The 21,766-nt window shown below is 40.6% G+C and overlaps 2 protein-coding genes and 1 long non-coding RNA gene across 9 annotated transcripts in view; all 3 read left to right on the top strand.

The window, feature by feature from the left end:
• tacc2 (transforming, acidic coiled-coil containing protein 2) overlaps nt 1-981 on the top strand; it is a 66,807-nt gene extending 65,826 nt beyond the window's left edge. For all 6 annotated transcript variants that reach the window (XM_088086661.1, XM_088086658.1, XM_088086660.1 and 3 more), the window contains one exon: nt 69-981. In XM_088086661.1, coding sequence (XP_087942787.1) covers nt 69-134 — 66 coding nt within the window. In that variant the 3' untranslated portion in view covers nt 135-981. The remainder of the gene's footprint in view (nt 1-68) is intronic.
• A 134-nt stretch (nt 982-1,115) lies between these two features.
• On the top strand, nt 1,116-9,620 carry ly6pge (lymphocyte antigen 6 family member pge). Its single transcript, XM_042501568.2, has 3 exons — nt 1,116-2,858; nt 5,643-5,759; nt 7,501-9,620. Exons 1-3 carry the CDS (start codon nt 2,798-2,800, stop codon nt 7,692-7,694), a joined length of 372 nt encoding a protein of 123 aa, XP_042357502.1. The 5' UTR covers nt 1,116-2,797; the 3' UTR covers nt 7,695-9,620.
• Nucleotides 9,621-10,041: 421 nt separating this feature from the next.
• Nucleotides 10,042-21,766, top strand: part of LOC121954276 (uncharacterized) — a 32,335-nt gene continuing 20,610 nt past the window's right edge. The window contains exon 1 of one of the 2 annotated variants that reach the window (XR_015778409.1): nt 10,042-10,282. This is a non-coding gene — a long non-coding RNA (uncharacterized LOC121954276). The remainder of the gene's footprint in view (nt 10,283-21,766) is intronic. The other variant, XR_006106559.2, reaches the window with a different exon arrangement.

Here is a 21,766-nt window from a genome sequence, read left to right as displayed (position 1 = left end):
GGGGTATATGTGAAATCGTAGAAAAAATATTTAAAAATATAACTATAATTGTAACAATTGTTTTACAGAATAAAGAGATCGAGGAGTTGACAAAGATCTGCGATGAGCTGATCGCTAAGATGGGGAAGAGTTAGCGACCACACCCAGGCCAAATCTCACAGAGAAGAGAAAAATCTACCACTCTTCTAAGAAATGATGGACAATTAAGGCCAAAATGGTCTCCTACTGACTTTGTGTATAGAAGATCCACAGGAATGACTTCCCTTCCAATCACTCTGTACATTTTTGATGTGTCAGTGTAACGTACTGTATCAGGGGTCTGGTTTAAAGTTTTAGAAAATGTATCATATCACTAATGAGTGCGTCTGTGCGTGCGAGTGCGTGTCTGAGAAAGCGAGAGCATTGTTTGTGGGGTTAAATTAATTATAACGATGTTGCCATGACAGCCACTGAGGAGGAAGACTGTTTACCCGTTCCTGTTGTTGTCTCCTCTTGATAAAAGAGAAAGATAGACTTTGAAAAAGAGTCACAGAGATTTAGTTTCATTCATTCAAATGTCGATACACCACTAAGAGAACACGAACCATCACGATATCTTACTGCATGTGGGAGAGAAAGGAGAACTTGTAATGGTATATGTTTGTAAATACTGTAGGAAATTCCAAAAAAACTGACTGATCTGCATTTTTGATAGTTACTCCGTCATCCTCAGCCCGCGTCCCTCATGTAACCTTGTAGATATTTGTCATACTTGTCATAGCTTTCTCAACGAAATTGTGCGACTATTTTTTTGGATTTTATTTTGATATAAAGCAAACTAATCGTTACTGTATTCAGTTGTGACCAGGAGTAATTTAATTTTGGATGGGTTATGTCCTAGTTCTGCTATGGTTCGTTGTGTCACACTGAGGTATAACTCCCTCTGCACAGCTGCTGTACAGCATCTGCTTATAAAGTGCAATAAAAGATGGCAATACAGCACGCTAGGTTCACACCAGTTCTTTCCGTGCATGACTCGTCTTCTCATGCATTTAGGCGACCTGGAACAACCACTGATTAATAAGGATTAAGATGTAATTAGGATTATTTAACATTGTTCTGTTTCCAGTCAGTGTTTCAGAAAACAACGCACACATTCGCGAGTCATCTTTCTTACATGCATGGGATTCCCAAAAAGGGGAAGTGCAGTTGCCAACAGACATATTTAAAGATGCCCATTTGAAAGAAAAAACAAAACAAAACAAATTTTGTTAGTTATCCTCATATTTGTGTTTATGAGAAATATAAACACAGAAATAAGGATAAAAATATCTGTGAGGCTGAAATTCAGTATAACCAGTACCTATCAGCTAACTGCAAACATGCTTTCAAATCAAAGTTGTGATCATTTAATTTAGAGAAGTTAAAATACATACATAGATGAACAAAAATTCATCATAATACAGCAAATGTAGTGTTTAACACTCAAAATGTCTGTGGGAAGAACCCCCAGACCCTTGCTTAATGTGTGTTAATCAAAGAAAAAAACAAAACACCATGGCCTTGACCTAAAGTAATGGATAACTGGTTCAGAGTCAAACTCCTTCACTCAAGGTGGCAGCAGTAGGAATGTACAGTCCGTGGGTTTGACTCCAGCCTGTAGCTCTTTGCTGCATGTTATCCCCTCTCTCAGCCCCTTTCACACTTAAGCTATCCTCTTGAAATAAAGGAATAAAGAATTTAAAAAATAATCTTAACAAGTATTTAAACCTTTAGACTCTCAGGAAACTGGTGCGGTTTCTTCTACAAACGTGGGAATAAGGCAATGAGCATGAGCATCACAAAAGTTCCACAAATTGCAGCTGATAAATAGATTCAGAAAATTATTTTAATAAAGGTAGGAGAGAATATGGAGGGTAAAAAGAAATAAACTAGGGGAAAAATACTGAAATAATATTTTTTTTAGCTAATTATCACAATTATGTATTTAAAATTGTGTTCCAGAATTATTATATTTTAAGCACCTTTTCTAGGTCATTTGCTTTTTTTCTTCGTCTTCTTCTTTCCTTCTTCCTATGCTTTTGAAAGCAATTGAGCTAATTTGCCCAGGTTTCAAAGGGTTAAAATCCATTTGAAAGGACGTGTTTAGAACATGGTAAGCGGAGTCACTGAAGTTGACTTCATCTGATAGGATTTTGCGTAGTTCAGTAAACTATTGTATTGTATAATGGCAGCAACAAGTAAGACATCTTTAAAACAGCAGTGTTATGGGCCAGATTACAGCCAGTCCTAAACGATTTACTGCAATTCTGGGAACTTAAATGAAGGCTATCTGATCTGTAACTCTAAACACAGAGTTAATCTTTGCAAATACCCAACTGAAGCAGACACATTTCTATCAGTACCAATGGAATTAAGGCATCCTCTAAAGCAGTAACAAAAGCTTGCACGAGCAAACATGCATCACGGGACAACAAGCATCCCGTGTCATGAAAGCTCAGAGATCTGTTTCGTGCAGGGTGATGTAAGGGCTGGACCAGGTGGAAACACGGACAAGAAAGGGAAGAGCCCGTCTCAGGATGGGTGTGGCTTGAGTGGAGAGGTGCAGGACGAGTCCTTTTGCCCAGCCAGGCAGAAGAAGCAACAGTTGACACTCAGCGCAGAGCTGTGGGCCCCAGTGGAGGGGCTGCTAATCTGCTGGTCAAGTACAGGAGGGGATATCAACTCATCCAATAGCTCAGATTAAGCTCAGGGGGCTTTAGGGGCAAACAACCTGCTTTTCATTGTGTGATCGGGACGAGCGAGGACCACCAGCGCCATGAGAGCTGTCCAGTACTGTCCGCTGCTCCTGCTTTCTCTGGTCCTGATAGCAACCAACAGTAAGAGCTACTTTTCTATCTTCACCTTATCCTTTCCATTTTTTAGATGTCTTCGTCCACCTGTTTTTTGGACTTGGTTGGTGTCTTCCTTTAGTTGCTTGTCTTTCTTGAATCGCTTGAATTTCCCAAAAACAGTGTGCAATTGTTGTTTTTCTGTCTTTTCCAGAGAGACAGGAACCTGTTGGGTGAATATCTGTCCAAACTATCTTTGCTCTCAGATATCAGGACAGGAAAACTTGGACAAAACATCACTACAGTTATCTTTATTTTGCAGAAAAATGCCTTGCATGCCTTGCATAAAACAATTTTACAGTCACACCTTCTAATGACACTTTATATTACTGCGTCAGCTTTGATAACTGCTGTTAATTTCTCTCCTGAGTTTTGCCTTTCTTCAGTCTGTCATCCTCCTCTGTAACTATCCTGCAATCCCAGCAGCTAATCTCTTAATAGGCCTGGAGGCTAATACTTCTAGCATGTGTGGGGAGCGGCTGTGGTGTGGGGATAGATTGGGGTCAACTAAGACAACAGGGGGCATTTACATGCCATGTCAACATAGAGGGTCACACAGGAAGCAAAGAAATTAGAACAAGCTTAAAATCATAAATATTGGCTTGTTCTTTTCATAGTGTCACTGTTATAGAGTGCCTCTATCAGTAAATGTCTGATATCTGAGTAATGTTTAATCTATGTCCTTCAGGCAATTTTCTTCTTTTATAAGTATACCATTTCATCTGGTCTTAACCCTAACCTTTTAAAACCTGGATCCACGTCACTTTTCTTGGCCTGCGTTCAGACACCTCGCACAAGCATTTAAACCTATGAAACCTGAGCAAATTAGTTTGAGTTCTGTCAAAAAAAAAAAGAAGAAAAGCACGGGGGAAAGGCAAAAAGCAACTTAGCAAGAAAATTGCAAGAAATTAGTAGAGTTAGAAAACTATTTTTAGAGAAGCTAGGGGAAAATGTCCAAAGACCTATATTTATATTAATCATAATTATATATTTTAAACTATTTTCACAGAATTGTTGTATTTTTAAGCATTTTTTTCCAGGTCATTTCCTTTTTTGGCTGTTTATGTTTCCAAGTTGTTTTTTTTTCTCTATCTCTAATCTTCAGGTCATTTTTTTGTTCTTTTTCTGGAAGAGGGATCCCTCATCATCCTCTGCTGCTCTTTCTGAGGTTTTTCTCCCCGTTACAGGGGTTCTTTTTCGTGAGTTTTTCCTTAGGTTATGTGAGGGCCTAAGGGCAGAGCGATGTTGTATGTTGTAAAGCCCTCCGAGGCAAACCGTGTTTTGTGATAATGGGCTTTATAAATAAAACTGACTTGAAAATTGACTTTACTATTTTCTTGCTATTTTCTGGGTCCTTTCTGGTCCTTTTAAGTTGCTCATTGCCTTCTTCCCATGTTTATTTGGGTTTCTTTTTGTGTGTGTTTGTTCTGTTCTAATTTTCAGGCAATTTTCTTGTCCTTTTTACTATTTTTTCTTGCTAATTATTGGGTTATTTCTTATAAAGTTGCTCATTACCTTCTTCCCATGTTTTTGAAAAAATAAGCCAATTTTCCCAGGTTTCAAAGGGTAAATGGAGGCATTACTTTGTGAGCAACTTTTCTGTCCCCCCTCCATCATAACTGGAAGATAAAAGGCTCATCCTGTGTGTTAAAGGAGGTTATTTTGATGGCCAAGACAAGAGATGTGCTGCGGCAAAGAATGTTTAAAGCGTTTGGTGATTCCTACAAGTCCAGCTCGATTTGATCCTCTTAGGAAACAGCATTAAACGCTGTTTCTGAAGGGCCGTTTTAGAATTTAGGAGACGGATGGAGGTTTTCAAAAGGTAGCGTTAAAGTGATATTTCAAAGGTCAGCTATTTCTCAAATAAGCACTCCTTCCTCCAGAGAGCTTTAGAGAGACATTTTAAGTGTTTTATGTGCTGAAGTGGGCCCCTGAAGCTTTAGCTGAAGGTTAGAGCGATGTGTTTTTAAATCGCTGGTTTAATTCTTTGCTTGATTTAAGGACGACTCCTGCGAAGGAAGCGATTAATGAGTGCTCTCTCTTCACTTTACTCTACTCTCAGTGTGCCTGTGGGACAACGTCACACATCAGTGTCACCCAGATGTGAATTAAACACTCCTGTGTATACATGCCCATCAAACCGGCAGATTCTGTGTTGATAAAGGGTAAAAATATCAAGAGTTTAGGCCTTTGTAGACACTTCATGATCTTGACTTACAATGGACTGCATATTTTGATAAATGGGACTGAGTGAGCATGAGTGTGTCACAGAGTGAGCTGCAGATGGCTGTCCTTAGAACCACTTCTTGTCTAAATGTTTTTTTTTTTTTAAAGGACACGCGGCAGCAGCAACAATAGCATTAGTAAGTAGCCTATTCGCGCCTTGAGAAAAGTCAATACATGTGACACAGGGCATTTTTTATTCATTCAGTTCAGATATTTACTCAAAAAAAACCTACATTTGCATCACAATTATTTCCTGTCAACTGAAGCTATAACACCACGTCAGTGAAAAATAACACGAGGCTGGCATTTAAAAACCGTACTCCTGCATTTTGTGTCTAAATGGCCTCCCTGCCATTTACCTGCTGTTATATAAAAAGTATATGAGCATATTTTCTTCATGTGTAAACATCTTTGATGCTCTCTACACACACCAAGATAAAAACCGTGCTTTAGAGATGACTAAACTCTTTTCTCTCATCATGCCATGGTTTGATTGTGCTTCAGTAAGTGTGCACTGCTGCAGTGTTTCTTCTCTGTTTCCTTCAGGCGAGGCTCTGCGATGTTACACCTGTATGGGCTCAAATAACGAAGACTGCAACCGGCAAGGCTCCAAATCTTGTCCCAGCTATTCTGATGCCTGCGCTACGGTGGTGGGCCACAACAGTGAGTCCAACAGTGACAGTGTAGTAGCCTTTCTTTTACTAGTTTTCTTTGCACCAACAATGAAGATACTGAATTTGTATCTGTATGTGAGGATGTGTGCATGTGTGTGTTTGTGTGTGTTTAGCGGCGGACAGGCTGCTGTCTGGAGACACATCCCAGTCAGCAGGGGGTCCAAGGCTTTTAAGGAAATGAAGAGCTTTGCTGCTCGTACTCGATCAATATCCTTAATTAGGACACCATGTGTTTATGGCACAGAGACAATTCCTCTCCACAAAATTGAGTTAACTCACAGTGTACTCATTTAACCCTTCACAAGGCAAGAGTTTTATTAAGAATGTACTTCATAAATTATCAAAAAGGTGGGCAACAGGAGAGACCATAATCCTTTCTGTAAATGACACATTGTAGATACAAAACTTTCCCCAAATTAAACTCTGGTGTCAGGTACATAGTGTGTACTGACATGGCTGCACATAAGGGGGGGAAATAGGGCAAACACTCTGAGCCACTCATAGAGGGCCATGAGGGCAAGCAATAACTGTGTTCATCCTGAAGAAAAACAATAACCACATTTTTTGTTTTTAACCAACATATTCATCATTATTTATCGAAACAACAAAATAAATGTTGAATTTATTGTTTTTTTTAGTAAATTTGTGGCCTGTTTCATAATAAACACTCTTTTTTTATGTACGCACCTGTTGAGAAAAAAAACTGTGGGTGGTTGGCAGTCCCTCAAGAAGTGTGCCAGCTTTGAAGCAAATTTTACACAGTGGCCAAAAGTGGAACTACACTGGCTGCTTCGGTCACATGATGCGATGGAGCCCAAAAAGACTCCTTTCCATTGACTTACATTGGGAAAGAGGTGTCTGTAAATCAGTGGATACATTTTTGTGAGCACCAAAACTTCAAAATATATCTTTTCACTATTAAAATTTAATTCATTCACTTCGATAACATTTGGGAAGTCTGACAGAGCTGCAAGATTGAATTATTTGATCACCATTCAAGCAAGTGGAACGCTGAACTGGAAGTCTATAGTGCGCATGCTCTATGGTCCCAGTAATGCTCAAGATCCAGGTACTTTCAACCCGCAGAAATGAGGTATTTTTTGCTTCATGCGCCACTGAGTAGCTCTTATAGGAATGAATGGGGCCCCACCTTCATGCTGTATCCAGGTGTTCTTTATACATCCATGGCAGCTGGCCACACAAAAAAATATAAAAATATACTAAACTAAGAGAGAGAGAGCATGTGCATGCTGTGATATAAGCAAAGCAGATTTCGGGAGGGCTCATTCATTCGACTGTTTTAGGGAAACTGTCAGCAAAGGCTAACCATGCAAATGATTGGTCCCCAAAAAATTTTTTGGTAAATGGGTCCCCAATGGCCTCTCATATGGGCACATTTTGCAGTGACGACCATAAACCCCTTAAAACAGTCCCACTAAGGAGCCCTTTGTGGCTAACATATGACAGCTGGATACCGTTAGTTAGGACTGTAACTGTCATACATTCGATAGGTGCAACCATTGCCTAATGTGCAACCATCAGGGCTTCAGGGCAACTGGACACACATAGACAAAGTGACAAAATCCAAAAATTTGGAATGAAAAAAAAAGATTAAAGCTTTAAAGCCTGGCTGAATCAGCAGCAAGTTCAATCCAATATATGCTGGTTGGTCCGTGCGAAACAGCTGCCACACCAGTGTAACTAACTTGTATTTCTGTTTGTTTTGTCAGGTGGGGTGATGAAGTCGTGCTCCTACAGGTCTTTCTGTAGTCAGGCCAACAGCCAGGGCTACAGAGCACCAGGTGTCAGAGTTCACTGCTGCTACAGTGATGACTGCAATGTGACGAGCTTCGCCTCCGGGCTGCCAGGACTCAACTATCTGCTGCTGTTCCTGCCTCTGTTGTTCCACTGCTTTTTCAAGTAGACTTTCAGCCCGACTTCAAAATGCCAACAAGCATCCATCTGCAACATGAATGCCAACTACTGTTATTCTCATTAACTCCGAAAAAAATGCCAAATAGCTCTGCCTAATTTTACACTTCATGCTTTTCTAGTATTCCACTTGATTTACATTATTCATCTAAATAGAAGCGTAGACATCAAGGAGTTTGAACATAGAAGAGGTGCTAGGTGTGACTGCTGCTGGATACATCATGTTGGATTCAATCCATTAAGCAGTGCTCAAGTAGATGCTTCTTTCAGTGGATTTCACTAAGCCAATAACTAGAGGATCCTAAGAGAAGTGCTGGAATAACAGGCAGAGATCATTTATTATGTGCTTCCTACATTAAAGAGGAAGATATGTTTTCCAGTTTCAACACCCTGGTTTGATGCTCAGCACGCAGCTGAGGATAATAGGAACAAGACTATCTCTTTGAGTTCTTACTAATCATCTTTCAAGGTACGTTGCAGCAGATGTTCCTGAGGGCTAAATATGGCACTAAGAGTTCAATCAGCTGGTGTGTCCTCACTTCTTCCTGTCAATCACACATCTGACGAGCTGTGTGAGATATTTTGGAAGGTGAGAAAACACGTCTCACACTTCACAAATCCACATAAACCTTTTACATGCTCCAGGCCAGGTGCGTTACACGGATGAGGTTAATCCACTGCGTTTGAAGTCACTTAAAGAATTATCAGGTTTATAAAAAGCACACCTCAATGAAGGAAGCCTATAGGTAGAGGCTGCTGTATATACTGTATACAAAACGTCCATTTGGTGACAAATACTTTTGATTGTGTAATTTCATTTTGCAGTTATTCTGTTGGAGCTCATGTTAGGATTTTTTTTTTCTGGTGTGAATGTATTTTAAATACAAAATCTTCAGCTGCTGGTGTCTTTAAACATTACATTAGTTGTAACATTAAAAATGCACAAGGGAGAAGTTACAGTAATTACAATAAGACCTAGCAAACTGCAGTCATGTCTTTTGTGGATTCTTGTACTTATTTTCTATGCAATTCTTATCACATATGGAAAAAATACAATTTAAATGTAATTGAATCTAAAGAAATTAGGGATGTCGATCCTTTCTTACCTGTATATAGGCTAACATAATAAGGAAGTATTCTACCATTGAATGGCACAGCGTAACAAACACAGGATTTACAGACCAAATGAAAAAATGTCAACATTCATAATTCAGTGTAAATACAACTAATGCACACGTCTTTCTGTTACTGACTCTTTGTGTATGTCATCATTTCAGCCCTAAAATGAAAATGTCCTTGAAACCTGCAGAAAAGTGAGTGACCTCATTTCACTCATCTTTTCTTGCCATGCTATAAATGTTGTAAGACATGTTTGAGTGCATGTACGAAAGTGTTTTGTGTGAGTGTGTCCTGTAGGCTTTTAATATACAGTATGTGTCCTGTATTCATATGTGATGGGGAAATGTGGAATTTCATTAACTTTTGTTAGTGTATCAAAGTCGCTTTTGTTCACTCATAGCCTATTTTTTTAAAAGTATTTCTTAACATTAGTAATTCTACTTTTACTTAACTCTTTAAACATGAGTAACATGGCTTGATATTTTCAACATGGATTAAAGGCACTGAACAACCTAAAAAGAAATGACCCAAAAAATTTTTCAATAAATTGGTAAAATGTAAAAAAGAAAAACCCTCTGTCTCACCAGGTAGAGAGTGTGCCCCACGAATGCTGAGTCCTCTGCAGCGGGCCAGGTTTGATTCCAGCCTGTGGCACTTTTACCACTCTGTCTCCCATGTATCTATCTGAGGTGTCCTATCAATAAAGCCAAAAAAAAAAAAAAGCCAAAAAATAATCTAAAAATAAAAGTACAAGAAATTACCTGAAAATTATTATTAAAAAAGAGGGAAAATAAAAGTTAGTATAAAAAAGCAAGCAAGCAAACAAAAACAAACAAACAAGAAAATGAACTGCAAAAAAAGTGAGTGAAGAGTAAAAAACTTTTTTTTTTTTTTTCATTTTTAGCTTTAAAAAATGTTTTCCAAATCAACTAACTTCTTGCAATTTGCATTTGCAATGACATTTCTTGACAAGCTGCTTGTTGACAACTATTGTCAATTCAGGTTTCAAAGGGTTAAGTAATATACTTTATGTCTTTACACTTTGGTTTTGCATCTTTTGCAAGTTGGCCAAATAATAAGGACATATCATCAGCGACTCCATCATTATGGATTAAAGTTTGGCCTATTGTACAGTGGCACTGGTAGACTAAAAAAGGTTGCGTTCACTTTAATTAATCACGCGTTCAATGCGTCACGTGGTCAGCACGGTCGGCGTTTCAAACCAAACACACCCAACAGGTGCATGCTGGGTGTGACTAACATGCTAAACGCTAAAATGCTCATGGTGGACCTCCAGCGGTGCGGAGTGTGAACCCTTTCTGTTTGTTTGGAAACTCGGTGTGACAGAGGGACTGGGTGTGGGACTGGGACTGGATATACTGGGACAGAGTGGCTGAGGGAACTGGACACACCAGCCACACTTTGAGAGTGAACGAGCTGTGCACGAGACTTTTTACACAGGTGAGTAACGGTGAGTGTGTGTGTGTGTGTGTGTGTGTGTGTGTGTGTGTGTGTGTGTGTGTGTGTGTGCGTGTGCGTGTGCGCACGCTCCAAAAGTAGTTGTGTCTTTTGCTTTAATTTGTTGGTTTGTTTGTGGCTGCAGCTGTTGTGGAGTTTAAACATCTTCACGGTCTGTCATGGCGATTGTTTTATTCTAGTGTCGAGGTATTTAAATTGCGTCATCTAAAGAGGCATTTTTGTATGTTTCAGTTGTGTCTCTTTTTTGGTTAGTTCCGTCGTCCTTTAGTGAGGACGGAGCTTGTTGATGATCAGTTGTGTGCACAGTACCGTGATTTCTATAGGAAGTTTGATTTGGCCGTAAGGGCTCCATGGTGTGATTTGTAAGACTTGAATTTGCGCATCTTTTGCAGCATCACGAGGAGTTTTACATTTGAGATTTGACTAAAAATATCAACAGCTTTTGGATGGATCGCCAGGAAATTTAGTGTCCACTTTCATGTCCCCCATCATGGTGAATTGTAGTAAATTTGTTGGACGTCTGACTTTTCTTATAGCGCCATCACCAGGTCAAAATATGAAGCCTACATAGGTTTATGACCAAATACCTACAGAACCAATGACATGGCCATCAGTTTCAAGTCTGTCCTACCTTGCATTTTGTGCTATTTAGTAAATGTTAACATGCTAAGTTAAAAATAATTTTCCATTTCGAAAGAAGCTTATCAAGCAAGAAAAGCTCCACTGGAGTGGTTCAGCCCCTCTCGTACAATTTATTTGCCTGAAAATAAGTCTGTTTGAGCAGAAATAATTTCCTGTGTGCTTTTCACATTCTTACTAACCAGTCATGCAATTGAGTAAAAACAAAAGAGGATAACTCCACAGTATCACATAAAAAATATTTATCAAACTAATGGTAATTATCAGTTTATAGCATATTACAATAAAATGTTCAAATAAGCTATATAGGCCCAGTGATTCTCAAATGGTGTCAGCAATACAACCTAAAGTTACTTTGGTTTACTGAAATACTTAAGCTTAATTTCTTATTTTTTTAAATGCTTGGCAACGCAATAACATGAACGTGACCAACTGAACCAAACAGGAAAGAGAGCAACAGGAAAACATGTAGCCTGCATTTAAATTATAGTAATTTCCATGAAGAATTTGAGATAGTGTCAAGAAAAGCTATAAAAGTGAAAAGATGAGTGAATATATATTAAAGAGATAATGTTAAATGTCATATTAAACTACAAGACTTGTGAAGTTTTTGGCTGGACCTGACTTCATGGCAATAAAATGAGAGCTTTTTATGTAAATTGAATAAAACCAAGGCAATGCTTGAAGCAAAAAAAAAAAAAAAATCTGAATTCTTCCAGTGAATTTTTTTTTTTTTTTTATGCACATAACAATTGATGGAGCACACTCACCCACATGAGGTGGCACATTTAAATGCGTCTTCACACTACCACAATATTTGCAAACCCAACTATAACAGCTGGCATACGACAGCTGCTCTCAGGCTGAGCCATGTTGACATATTATGATCATGATCGTAACATGTATGAATACTTTGAGGACACTGACATCTGTTGCGCTGATCATATTCACTGCTCACAGAATGGCTCACTGAGAAACATTAGTAAAATGAAGATGCATAAACTGCCAATATAATAAACACGAATAGACTGAAGATACTAGCAGCATGTTAGACATTTGAGTTAACATGGAAAATGGGTTCTTAGATAATGGATAAGAGTCACACTTTCTCCCATAACATAACTTTATCTATGTATTTATGTGTGAGTGTGTACCATAGAGAGTCTATGGCAGGCATGTCAAACTGGTCCACAGGGGGGCCGGTGTGGCTGCAGGTTTTGTTTCCAACCAAGTAGCAGCACACCAGACTTGACTCATTTAATCAACTGAGCTCCGTCTTCAGACAGTTGATTGGTCAAACTGTGTGCTCTTGGTCGGTTGGCACAAAAACCTGCAGCCACACCGGCCCCCCCGTGGACCAGTTTGACATGCCTGGTCTATGGTGTGTACACCTGCAGCAGCATCTTACTCCCAGCATATCTGCTCTTGTAGTTCCCTCTGCCTCCACCGCAGGGCAGTCCAGCCACACTTTTGACTCCAGCAGCTGCTGTCAAATCCACAAGACTGTTGCAATTCATATTGACCAACCACGCCTCAAGGGTACTGCTGAGATTGGCTTGAGTCGATAGTGATAATAATTGCACTGTTTTATTGCTCTCTGCTGGGGTCTGTACTTTATTTAAAAATGCGAAAACTCTCTCCCCTTGCTTCTTGTTGCTTCCGCCTCTCTTTCCGTTCCTCTCTTTCTCCTGCTGCTCTCACCTATGACAGGCAGGTGTGAGAGTGTGAACAGACTGCCCTGGAGGGGGATAGGCAATGACCCCAAACCGTGAGTCTCCAGGCCCGTTCAGCCGGAGCCCCGCTCTGGGTGCTCACATCCTCAGACAGCCAAGAGAAACGGCCCCACGTCAGCCCTCATCAGCTTTATTTGAAAGGCTTCTTTCACCTTAATTAGGACGGGAGGGGAAGGTTTGCATAAACCTTAAGGGCTGACGGAGGGTCATTGGGTCAAGGTGCTGCTGAGGTGTAGGCGGGGGTGTCTGAAGTTTATCTTTTAGGGCTCATAGTTCAAGTCAGACTGTTCAACAGTGTTACGGTCATGATTCACATGAGTGGCAATGTTTGCGCGCTGTGCAATTTCCCTTTCTCTGAGGTGTGAAATGTCATCCGCGCTTTGCATCACATGTTGTAGGACAATGTTTCTAATTTGATGGGAGGATTTGAAAGTGCAATCATGGCCAAAGCCCCCCGCTGAATTGGGAGCGTCTCTGGACAATAACACCAGCCGCTGTATTCCCTGTGTACTGAACTAAAACTGAAGGTCATCGCCATGGCAACTTTGCTGTTTAAATTGGAGTATGTTTAATCCCAATCCTCTGGCACCTGAAGACATTATCACCGCAAATCCCACCGTCAGTCATCAAAGGGATGAGCCGGCTGCCCTTTAAGGGAGGCTGTGCGAAGGCAGCGAGGCTGTAGAAAACTTGTGCCTACAGTGGTTTCTAAAGTAAAGCCGACAGGTTTCGCTTCTTGTGAATGCCACCGAATGTCTCGCACACTGACACATCCGTGATTATTTTTGGTGTGCGTGCAGATTTGTCTGTGTTTTCACTGTTATCAGAGAGGATTTATCAGTTGTGGAGTGTGTGCCCTGGAAAGATTGACGTCTTTCTGAGAAACTTGCCGGCTGTCACAAACCGTCACGCTTCCACATTTGTGATGAGAGATTGTCTGTTGTATTAAAAAAAATAATAATAATTTGCTTGGTGTATTGATTGCGTGGCCTGTTTGTCTGCAGCAGAACTGATTAGTCCGGTCAATACGAGAGGCAAAAAAGCATACTCAATTGTGTTTTTCAGTGATGATCAGTTTTTTGTTGTGCCCAGATCACCTCTGCGTAAATTAGGATGATGACATCAAGCAGATAGCTGTGGTGGGAGACTCCTCCCAAACAGGGAAATGAACTTATGAACCATTGGTGGAATCCAGGTCTGGCCCACATAAGCAAACCAGTTCATCTAGGACAGTCCCCCCCCTCCGCCTGGAGAAAAAGCAGTTTTCAGTTGTCCCAGAACGGGTCAGACTATCTTGGCAACACCGAGCTTTGGATGCAGTCCCTCAAATAACCAACAGCGGGAAAAAAAAAAAGAAAAAAAAAAGGAATGAGTTGTGTGTCCAGAGCAACAATCTACCTTTAAATCATTGATCAGCTGCTCTCGGCTAAGTGACAGCCGTTATAACTGACGCGGACGGACACGCTGACCAGCGGTGGCAAAAACAAACAAACACATGCGAGCTAAAAAGAACACACTCTGCTCAACTTCAATTGCTTGTGCCATTGTGGGGAGGGAACAAAAGCGCTCGGGGGGGAGATGAGAGCGTGTGAGACGTTGGCTGTGTTTACAAGCGCCTGAGTCCTGGCTGGTCGGTCCAGGTTCACCAAGCGGTCACCGGTTCTGAGGTCTCCGGGTCTCGGGTCTTTTTGAAAAAGATCCGTGAAGCAGAATTAAAGTGATCTACCTCCGGAGTCCGGACGGAGGACTGTGAGGGCTTTTGGTCTGTCAAACAGGGAGGAGGAGAGAAACAGAGAGCGAGAGTGGGTGAGGGGGGGACCAAAGAGGGAGCCAGGGGGGAAAGAGGAGAAGAAGAATTATGTGTAATGAGTGTGTTCCCCTGCCTGAGCTACTTTGAAATGTGACTAAATAGCCCACCTTCTGTGAGGCCGGTCCCTGGCTTGAGGGCAGCGCGGAGCCCACCGAGAGAACCTGAAGCCGACCGGAAACACAGTGCATCGACTCCAAAAGGTGTGCAGCATATTTGGATATTTCTTTTATTAAACCTTGTCAAAAAATGTAGGAGAAAGTGATTAGAATGGGAGTAAAGTGTTTGAGATGAAAGAAAATTAAGCCCGTCTGTTCAATTTAATCCCTGCTACGTGAATTTCACAGTTTCTCCTGTTTTCGCCCTCCGTTTCTGCACTGATTAACTCGGTTAACCAGCTGAACCACTGGCTATTAAGATGTTTTAGCATAATTGCAGGATGTACACAGTATGATAATTATCTGAGCCTATTATTGCCTCCTTTTTAATTCAAAGAAAATCAGCAACACAAAGGACACTGTTGTGCAAACAAATTCCATGAGCAATCTTCCTTATAAACAACATATTTCAGTTGTCATGGCTGTTCATTAGTGGATGCTTTCCAAGTAAACATGCTTTGAGCCAATATACGGCATTAAGCATCTTCACCATATGTTCTCTGCAGTTTTCACCTCCTTCCCAGTCCCCTCTCTTGAGAAGACAGTGTTTGCACCATTTCTGTTTCAGCTATAGCTGCGGTAGGAGCTGTCTATTTATGCTATCCCCCACAGGATGCCATTATATAGAGAGGGGGCTCCTGTGATGAGCTTTTTGTAGAATTACCACAGTTCTGCTAATTCGGTGTGTCTTACAGGAGGAATAAGATCTGCATCCACATGCACAGGCGCTTAGTTTTAATGGTAAAATGCTTCATGAAAGACTTTAAATAGAGGGCCAAAAAGTATCATTGAAAGGGAAAAGGGGCTATACTGAGGTGGGAGTGCTGACTGTGTTGAATGAGTGTAGAGGGAAAGGAGGATAACAAAAGAGAGGAGTGGAAAGCAGACCTTGGAGCCAAAACCAAATCACATCAGTAACCGCTGCGCCCCGGGGTGAGGGCAGGCTCAGTCAGCCGTACCATGCAACTGGGATAATTAGTTTTGGAAAGGAATATCAACTGATATAATTGAGCATTCTCCGCTAATGAAGATCCTCTGTGTTGTCACTGGTGAGGCGCTAATTGACGGGAGAGGGATGGGGCGGGTGCAGGGAAGGGGGGCTGTGCAGGATATGATGGTGCAAGTGCTGCCCGCGCTGGCAAAAAAAAAAAAAAGAAAAGTTTTTCAGGTTCGTTGATCTCTATTAGACAGGTTTTATTTAGTAGTCGGTGACTCACTGTCTGCTTTCATTCTCACAAAGGCCTGTTAGTGTGTATGTGTGTGTGTGACGGACTCATTCACCACCGTTTGCTGTGCTCCTTCCAAAGGTTCGCTCAGAGATGAAAGAAAACTCTCCGCAGCGTTTAGACAGATAAGAGTGGTACAGAGGAGGTCGCAGGCTAAAAAAAATTTCACAGGAGTCCACAGGACGGGGGCGGAGGGAGTTTAGGGGTTGTGCAGGTCGTGTTGGGAGTTTCGATTGAGGGAAGCAGAGGGTCGAGGATTTGTGGAGGGAGGGCTGCGAGGAGGGGTCATGGTGGAATCAGTTGAGGGAATAATAGGAAAGCAAATTGGTTTTGACAAGTTTGGGGAGCTGGAAGTAATGCGGCCCTTTTAAAGAGGAGATGAGGGAATATCCAGCAAAACTATGAGATAATCAGGGGTACCATTCAGGAGCGGGGTGAGGGGAGGGACCTGAGCCAGAACTGCTGATGACCCTGAAAGGCCCGTGGAGCAGGGTCATGTGCGGCCTACAGGGGGCGACAGGTTGAAAGCGGAGTTTTGTGGAAAAGTGAAAGTTGTGTTGAATCTTTGAATCCTAAGCATATTGGTTTGTTTTCTTTCAAAAACTTGGAAAAACAAAAGCTTAAAAAAAAAAGCAAATAAAGAAAAGGAAAAAACTAAAACTAAACTAAAAATAGAAGAAAATAAACCAAACATAATTTGACATGTAACATCATTTTAAATATATAGTTGTAATGATTATAAATATTTTTTTTGACACTTTTTCCCTTTTTTGGGGGATAATTTTCTAATAATTCTCTCCCCTTTTTTAAAACATATTTTTCTCTTACTAATTTTTTGCAGTTTGTCGGACGTTTCCTTGCCAAGTTGGTCATTGCCTTTTCCCCCCAATTGTTTTGAAAGAAATCAAACCAATTTGCTCAATTTCAAAGGGCAAAATAGCTTGTGAAAGGCATCTGATTGCAGCACAAGAAAAACTTATGTCCATCCAGGTTTTAAAGGTTCAGGCTTCTAGAGAGTCTTGAAAACCTTTCAGGAAAAGATTTTTGTATTGATTAAATATATTTTCATGTCATGAATAAATCAAACAAAGGAAAGCTTGCCAAATGAATAATGCTTTTTATGAAGACTTCCTTGTTAACTCGGAGACGGACAGGCAGGCAGACGGATGGAGAGACAGAGAAGTAGACGTGCACAGTAACTCATAGACAAATATTCAGACAGACAGATGAACAGAAAGGCAGCAGGGCAGACAGACAATACTGATCCACTATCCACTGTCACACATCTCTGAAATCAGGCATCGTCCCCAACAGCAGGCCGCCTGCCAGATCAGCTCCACTGGCAGCTACACAGACCGCTCACAGCAGCCAGCATGGAGACGGACTGACGCAGAGCAACCAGCTAAGGTGTTTGAACACAAACAGAGGATTAACAGAGTTCTGGGCACGGAGGTGACGGTAAATAAAACACCAAACAGGCCCACTCCACAGGGCAGCAGGTCCAAACAGACAAATGATTTTACACTCATTTCAAATTAATGTTGGTGGGTAATGGAGTCATGGTTCAGATTTATGCCGTCCAGTTTGCTGGAGTTGATTAAATATGAATGCATCCAGTTTGGATTGTGCTTTTACAAAAAAGGAATATTGTACTTCCCCCCCAGGCGAAAAGGGAAAGGCAGAGGATGATCTTTTGTTGGGCTGAAATTGAAAATTCCTGAAGGTGTCAACATAGAAGTAAACGGTTGAGATAAAGTCAAATATTCTCCCCACGCCTGCTGACACCTGCATTGCTTGATCTCTCTTTTCAGATAACATCACATATATACAGCAAGAAAAACACACGCACACACAGATCTGATGCAAGAATGCTGCCTCAACCCTTCAACCCCTACGCATCTGATCCAGAATGCAATTTGTTGTTGTTGTCAACCTTGACAATTTCTGAATGCAAATAAAACACACACACACACACACACACACACACACACACACACACACACACACACACACACACACACACACACTCTCCTCCTATGCGAGGACAGACACCCCCTAACATCCTGTTGCATCTTATCCAGATCTCAGCTGTCAAAAGTGTTTGTCTTAAGCATGGACCAGATTTTCATGGTCTGCTGCATCTCAGTAGTTCATACACTGTCAAATAAGTTAGAAATCAGAAACAATTAACGAAACAGTATTAAATTTATTTCATTCATTTGGGCTTTATCATTCATTTAGTGTGCCAAGCAGGTAAGAAGAAATGCAGGAACTTACTTGAAATGATATGACCCAGGTCAGCATCTCTGCCTGCTACTAACAGCTCAATATGTTATTATTTAGCTGCAGCAAAAAATATTATTGCTATTATTTTATTTCAAAGGAACCACTTGACATCGTCTGGGTGATTTGACTGCAGGTCAATTCTGAGAAACAAAATTATTATCTATGTATGGCGGTAGCTGGTGATAGCGGACTTTTTTTTGTGTGTGTTTTTTTTCCTTTTGTGAACAGTCTGTCTTCCCTCTGTGAATCCAGAACTCTTTGTGGGAGGTTTTACCCTCAGCAGCAGTTTGTTAAATTCGAGTTGTGGGGTGGAGAACTGGTCTGATGATCAGTTTGTGGTCAGATCGATGAGAGGGGCAGCTGCACCGTCAGGTTAGAGCCAGCGCCGGGCAACAGGGTGCACGGTTTCCATCTTAGAGAAAAAAAAAAGGTTGGAAAAATGATAGAAAACACTAACATGAGAGTACTGTTGTTCTAAGAAGTAGAGTGTTCAATTTCTGTGTGAATTAATGAACAGTTAAGTTTCATTTTCACTGTGCCTCACGTTATGCTGCTCCGTCTGTACTAAGAGTATACTCCCTGCTCTCCGAGAGTATGGTGCTCTGATTAATTGAATAGTTCACATATTCCAACACTCTAAATAAACAGTCATGCTTCAAAATATAAAGAAATTACATGGCGACAATTTTGATATTGTGACAGGCTGTCACAAATAAATCGACGTGTGGGAAACTCAGGTCTGCAGAGAAATCTTCAAGATTTGGGAGTGCAAAGTCTTTTTTTGTTCTTTTTTAAAGATTATTTTTGTAGCTTTTTTGCCTTTTAATAGACAGGACAGATGAAGCGTGAAAGGGAGGAGAGAGAGAGGGGATGACATGCAGCAAAGGGCCACGGGCTGGAATTGAACCCATGGCTGCTGCAGCGAAAACACAGCCTCTGTACACATTTTGAGTTTTATAGCTCCAGCAGCGCAGCAAAGTTCGCTACCAAATGAACCGTGGTTTTTCTCAACTTTTGCAACAATATTGATCTGAGATTTTATTTTCAACGATACAAAATAGGATCAGATATCATATGGTGCAATGACAGCTGCTCTCAACACTCAGGAGATAGTTGCTCCTCACTTTCGGGGCACCAGCCTCCTTCTCCATGTTTTCCATGTGACTCCATATCCCTTCACATTAGTGCAGTCCGCCGCAAAGTAGCTGCAAGAATCAGCACGCGGTCAACTGTGACAGGGGAAAAAAGAAGGGAAGAAAGAGGAAAATATTTAAGGCCTTGCTCCCTCTGTCAGCTTTCACCTCCTTTCCCTCCTTGTTCTTGTTTTCACAGCCCTTAATCCTGGCGGCTCCAACGCGGAGCGGTCACAGGTTTTGACAGCACACTGTAATGACCTAAGCTGTTCTCTGCAGGGGGTGAGGAGGGTAGCTGGGGTGGTTGGTTTGGGAGGGATGGAGGAATGTTTAATGAGAGGTTACTTGGCATTTATTTTTAGGTCTAATGCAGTATCTCATCTCGGCCACCAGGGGCTGAGCAGATGTACGAAACCTGTGTGGAAATAGTTTGTCCTGGGAGTACTATTGATAAATTAAACACTCCACCAGAGAGCACAAGAGCTGATGTTACACATAATAATGAGCTAATGCAAAGTCTACATTGATATAGTACATATTTAAGTAACACTGTATTGTAACTGTGCAAATGACAGACTAAACAATACTTATTATTACATGAGTACTTTTATCAACTGTAATTTATGATAAACCTGATGAGTACCACAACAAATCAATAGATGATGAATGGATTTTATCTATTTATTGTTAGAAAACTGATAGAAACACTGCTCTGCAACATTGGTTTAAGTGTGTGTTAACTAATGTGTCAGCAAACAAATGCCAACTTCCATTCAGTAAACCATCGGCATCTTTGAGTCATGTATTTGGCCATTTTATGAGAATAAATCCAATATTCATTGACCTGTCAGCTCTAGTTTGATCTACCAACAGTTCAGTAGGAAAATGATGCACTATCTTCAATAGGCACCTGTTTGCTTCTCTGATGTTTCATATTGGGCAGGTAAGAGTACAATCAACTTTTCTGAGCTTATTTCCGAAGAAATCGCTGGCAATTTTATAACAATTTTCAATAAGGGGTTTGTTATATAAGTGACACTCAACTATTATCTTTGTTTTGGATATAATACCAAACAATGAGTTAAAAGAGGCTGAAAACTTTATAGATCTACAAAGTTGAAGGTTGGCATTGCGTGTTTCTGCAAACCATGGATATATTACATTTGCATTTAATTTTGTAGCAGATATCTTGAAATCTTATGTTTTAACAATGCTTCAGTTAAAGCGTGGTTAGGTTTAGATGCAAAAAACACTGGCTTTGGTTAAGAAAATTTTGTTTTGGCTCAAAATACCCTGTTTTGCTGTTTTGGGGACATAATACTGTCTATAAATGCAGCAATGTTATGAACCAACCCCTTTCACTTAGCACTGTCTCCGCTGAATTACAGCAACAGGTCGCTACAAAACAACCATGTCACCGAAGAAAAAACTGCAATGACTCGATAAATCACAACGTCCGCAGAGGTCTGCTGCTTGCCAGGTGTCTTTCCTAAGTGACATGCCGTTCACCATCCCCTCCACCTTCCGATGAAAAATCAGTTCATAAGCTATTTAAGAAACTTTGATATTATTCATGTGAAATGAGCAAATGTAACATATTTGTGCTTTGCGGTACTGTGCAATACCAGCATTTTCTTCTGGTGTCTGGCTGGTAATTGTTAGTCGGTTTGGCAACCAACAAGCAATTGTTAGTATTTCTACAGGGGGCACTTGGTCAAAAGCAGAGTTTTTTTTTTTTTTAGTTTATTTTATGTATGTGTCAGGAACCATATTAAACAACATCAATCTCACTCGCTACCTGTTGCTTTTAGAATTGATCTCATGGCATTATTAATTACTTACAAAGCCCCGCGAGGCCTCGATCCAAGTTACTTATCTGATCTCCTACTGCCCTGTGTCCCTTCCTGCACCCTGAGATCTTCGGATATGTTGCGTCTTGTTGTTCCAAGGTCCAGATTAATTCACAAAGGTGATAAAGCCTTTGCGGTCAGAGCTCTTAGACTTTGGCCGAGAAGAACCGAGACATTTGAGGAGATCAGGGCTGCAAACTCTCACTTTAAAAGAAAAGCTTTTTTAAAAAAGGCTTCATGGTGATTTCCTTTACGCTTTATAACTTTTTTTCTCTGTGCTTTCCTTTATGCTTAGCTTTGGCTCTTAGTTTGTCTAATTCTCTCTGTGCTTTAGTTATGCTCTGCATTGTGTTTGCAATGAAAAGCACTTTGTTAGTGATTTTTGAAAGGTACTTTATAAATAAAGTTTATTATTATAATTGTTAATATTAATAGTATTGACATTGTTGTTATTATTATTATTATTATTGTGAGGAAAAGAAATGTATTGTTCCAAATTTAGCTAATGTATGCCCTTGTAATGCCCTTGAGCACTTCAACATAACCACTAATGTAAAAATATAATAGAAACATTTGATGAATTTCCATCCTGTGAGGAAGACGGAATTTCCCATTGTTGTAGCCAAATTGACGT

This window comes from Plectropomus leopardus, chromosome 13 (assembly GCF_026936395.1).
Source record: "Plectropomus leopardus strain MGB_pleo_1.0 chromosome 13, ASM2693639v1, whole genome shotgun sequence".
NCBI lineage: Eukaryota > Metazoa > Chordata > Actinopteri > Perciformes > Serranidae > Plectropomus > Plectropomus leopardus.
The sequence above is the reverse complement of the archived record's forward strand: the minus strand, read 5'-3'. Positions and strand labels throughout refer to the sequence as shown.

Bases quoted from the DNA above. Each gene is read 5' to 3' on its own strand.
- ly6pge (XM_042501568.2), top strand. From the start codon at position 2,798: ATGAGAGCTGTCCAGTACTGTCCGCTGCTCCTGCTTTCTCTGGTCCTG. The intron at 2,859-5,642 runs GTAAGAGCTACT...TGTTTCCTTCAG, and splicing joins GGTCCTGATAGCAACCAACA to GCGAGGCTCTGCGATGTTAC. The intron at 5,760-7,500 runs GTGAGTCCAACA...TTGTTTTGTCAG, and splicing joins TACGGTGGTGGGCCACAACA to GTGGGGTGATGAAGTCGTGC.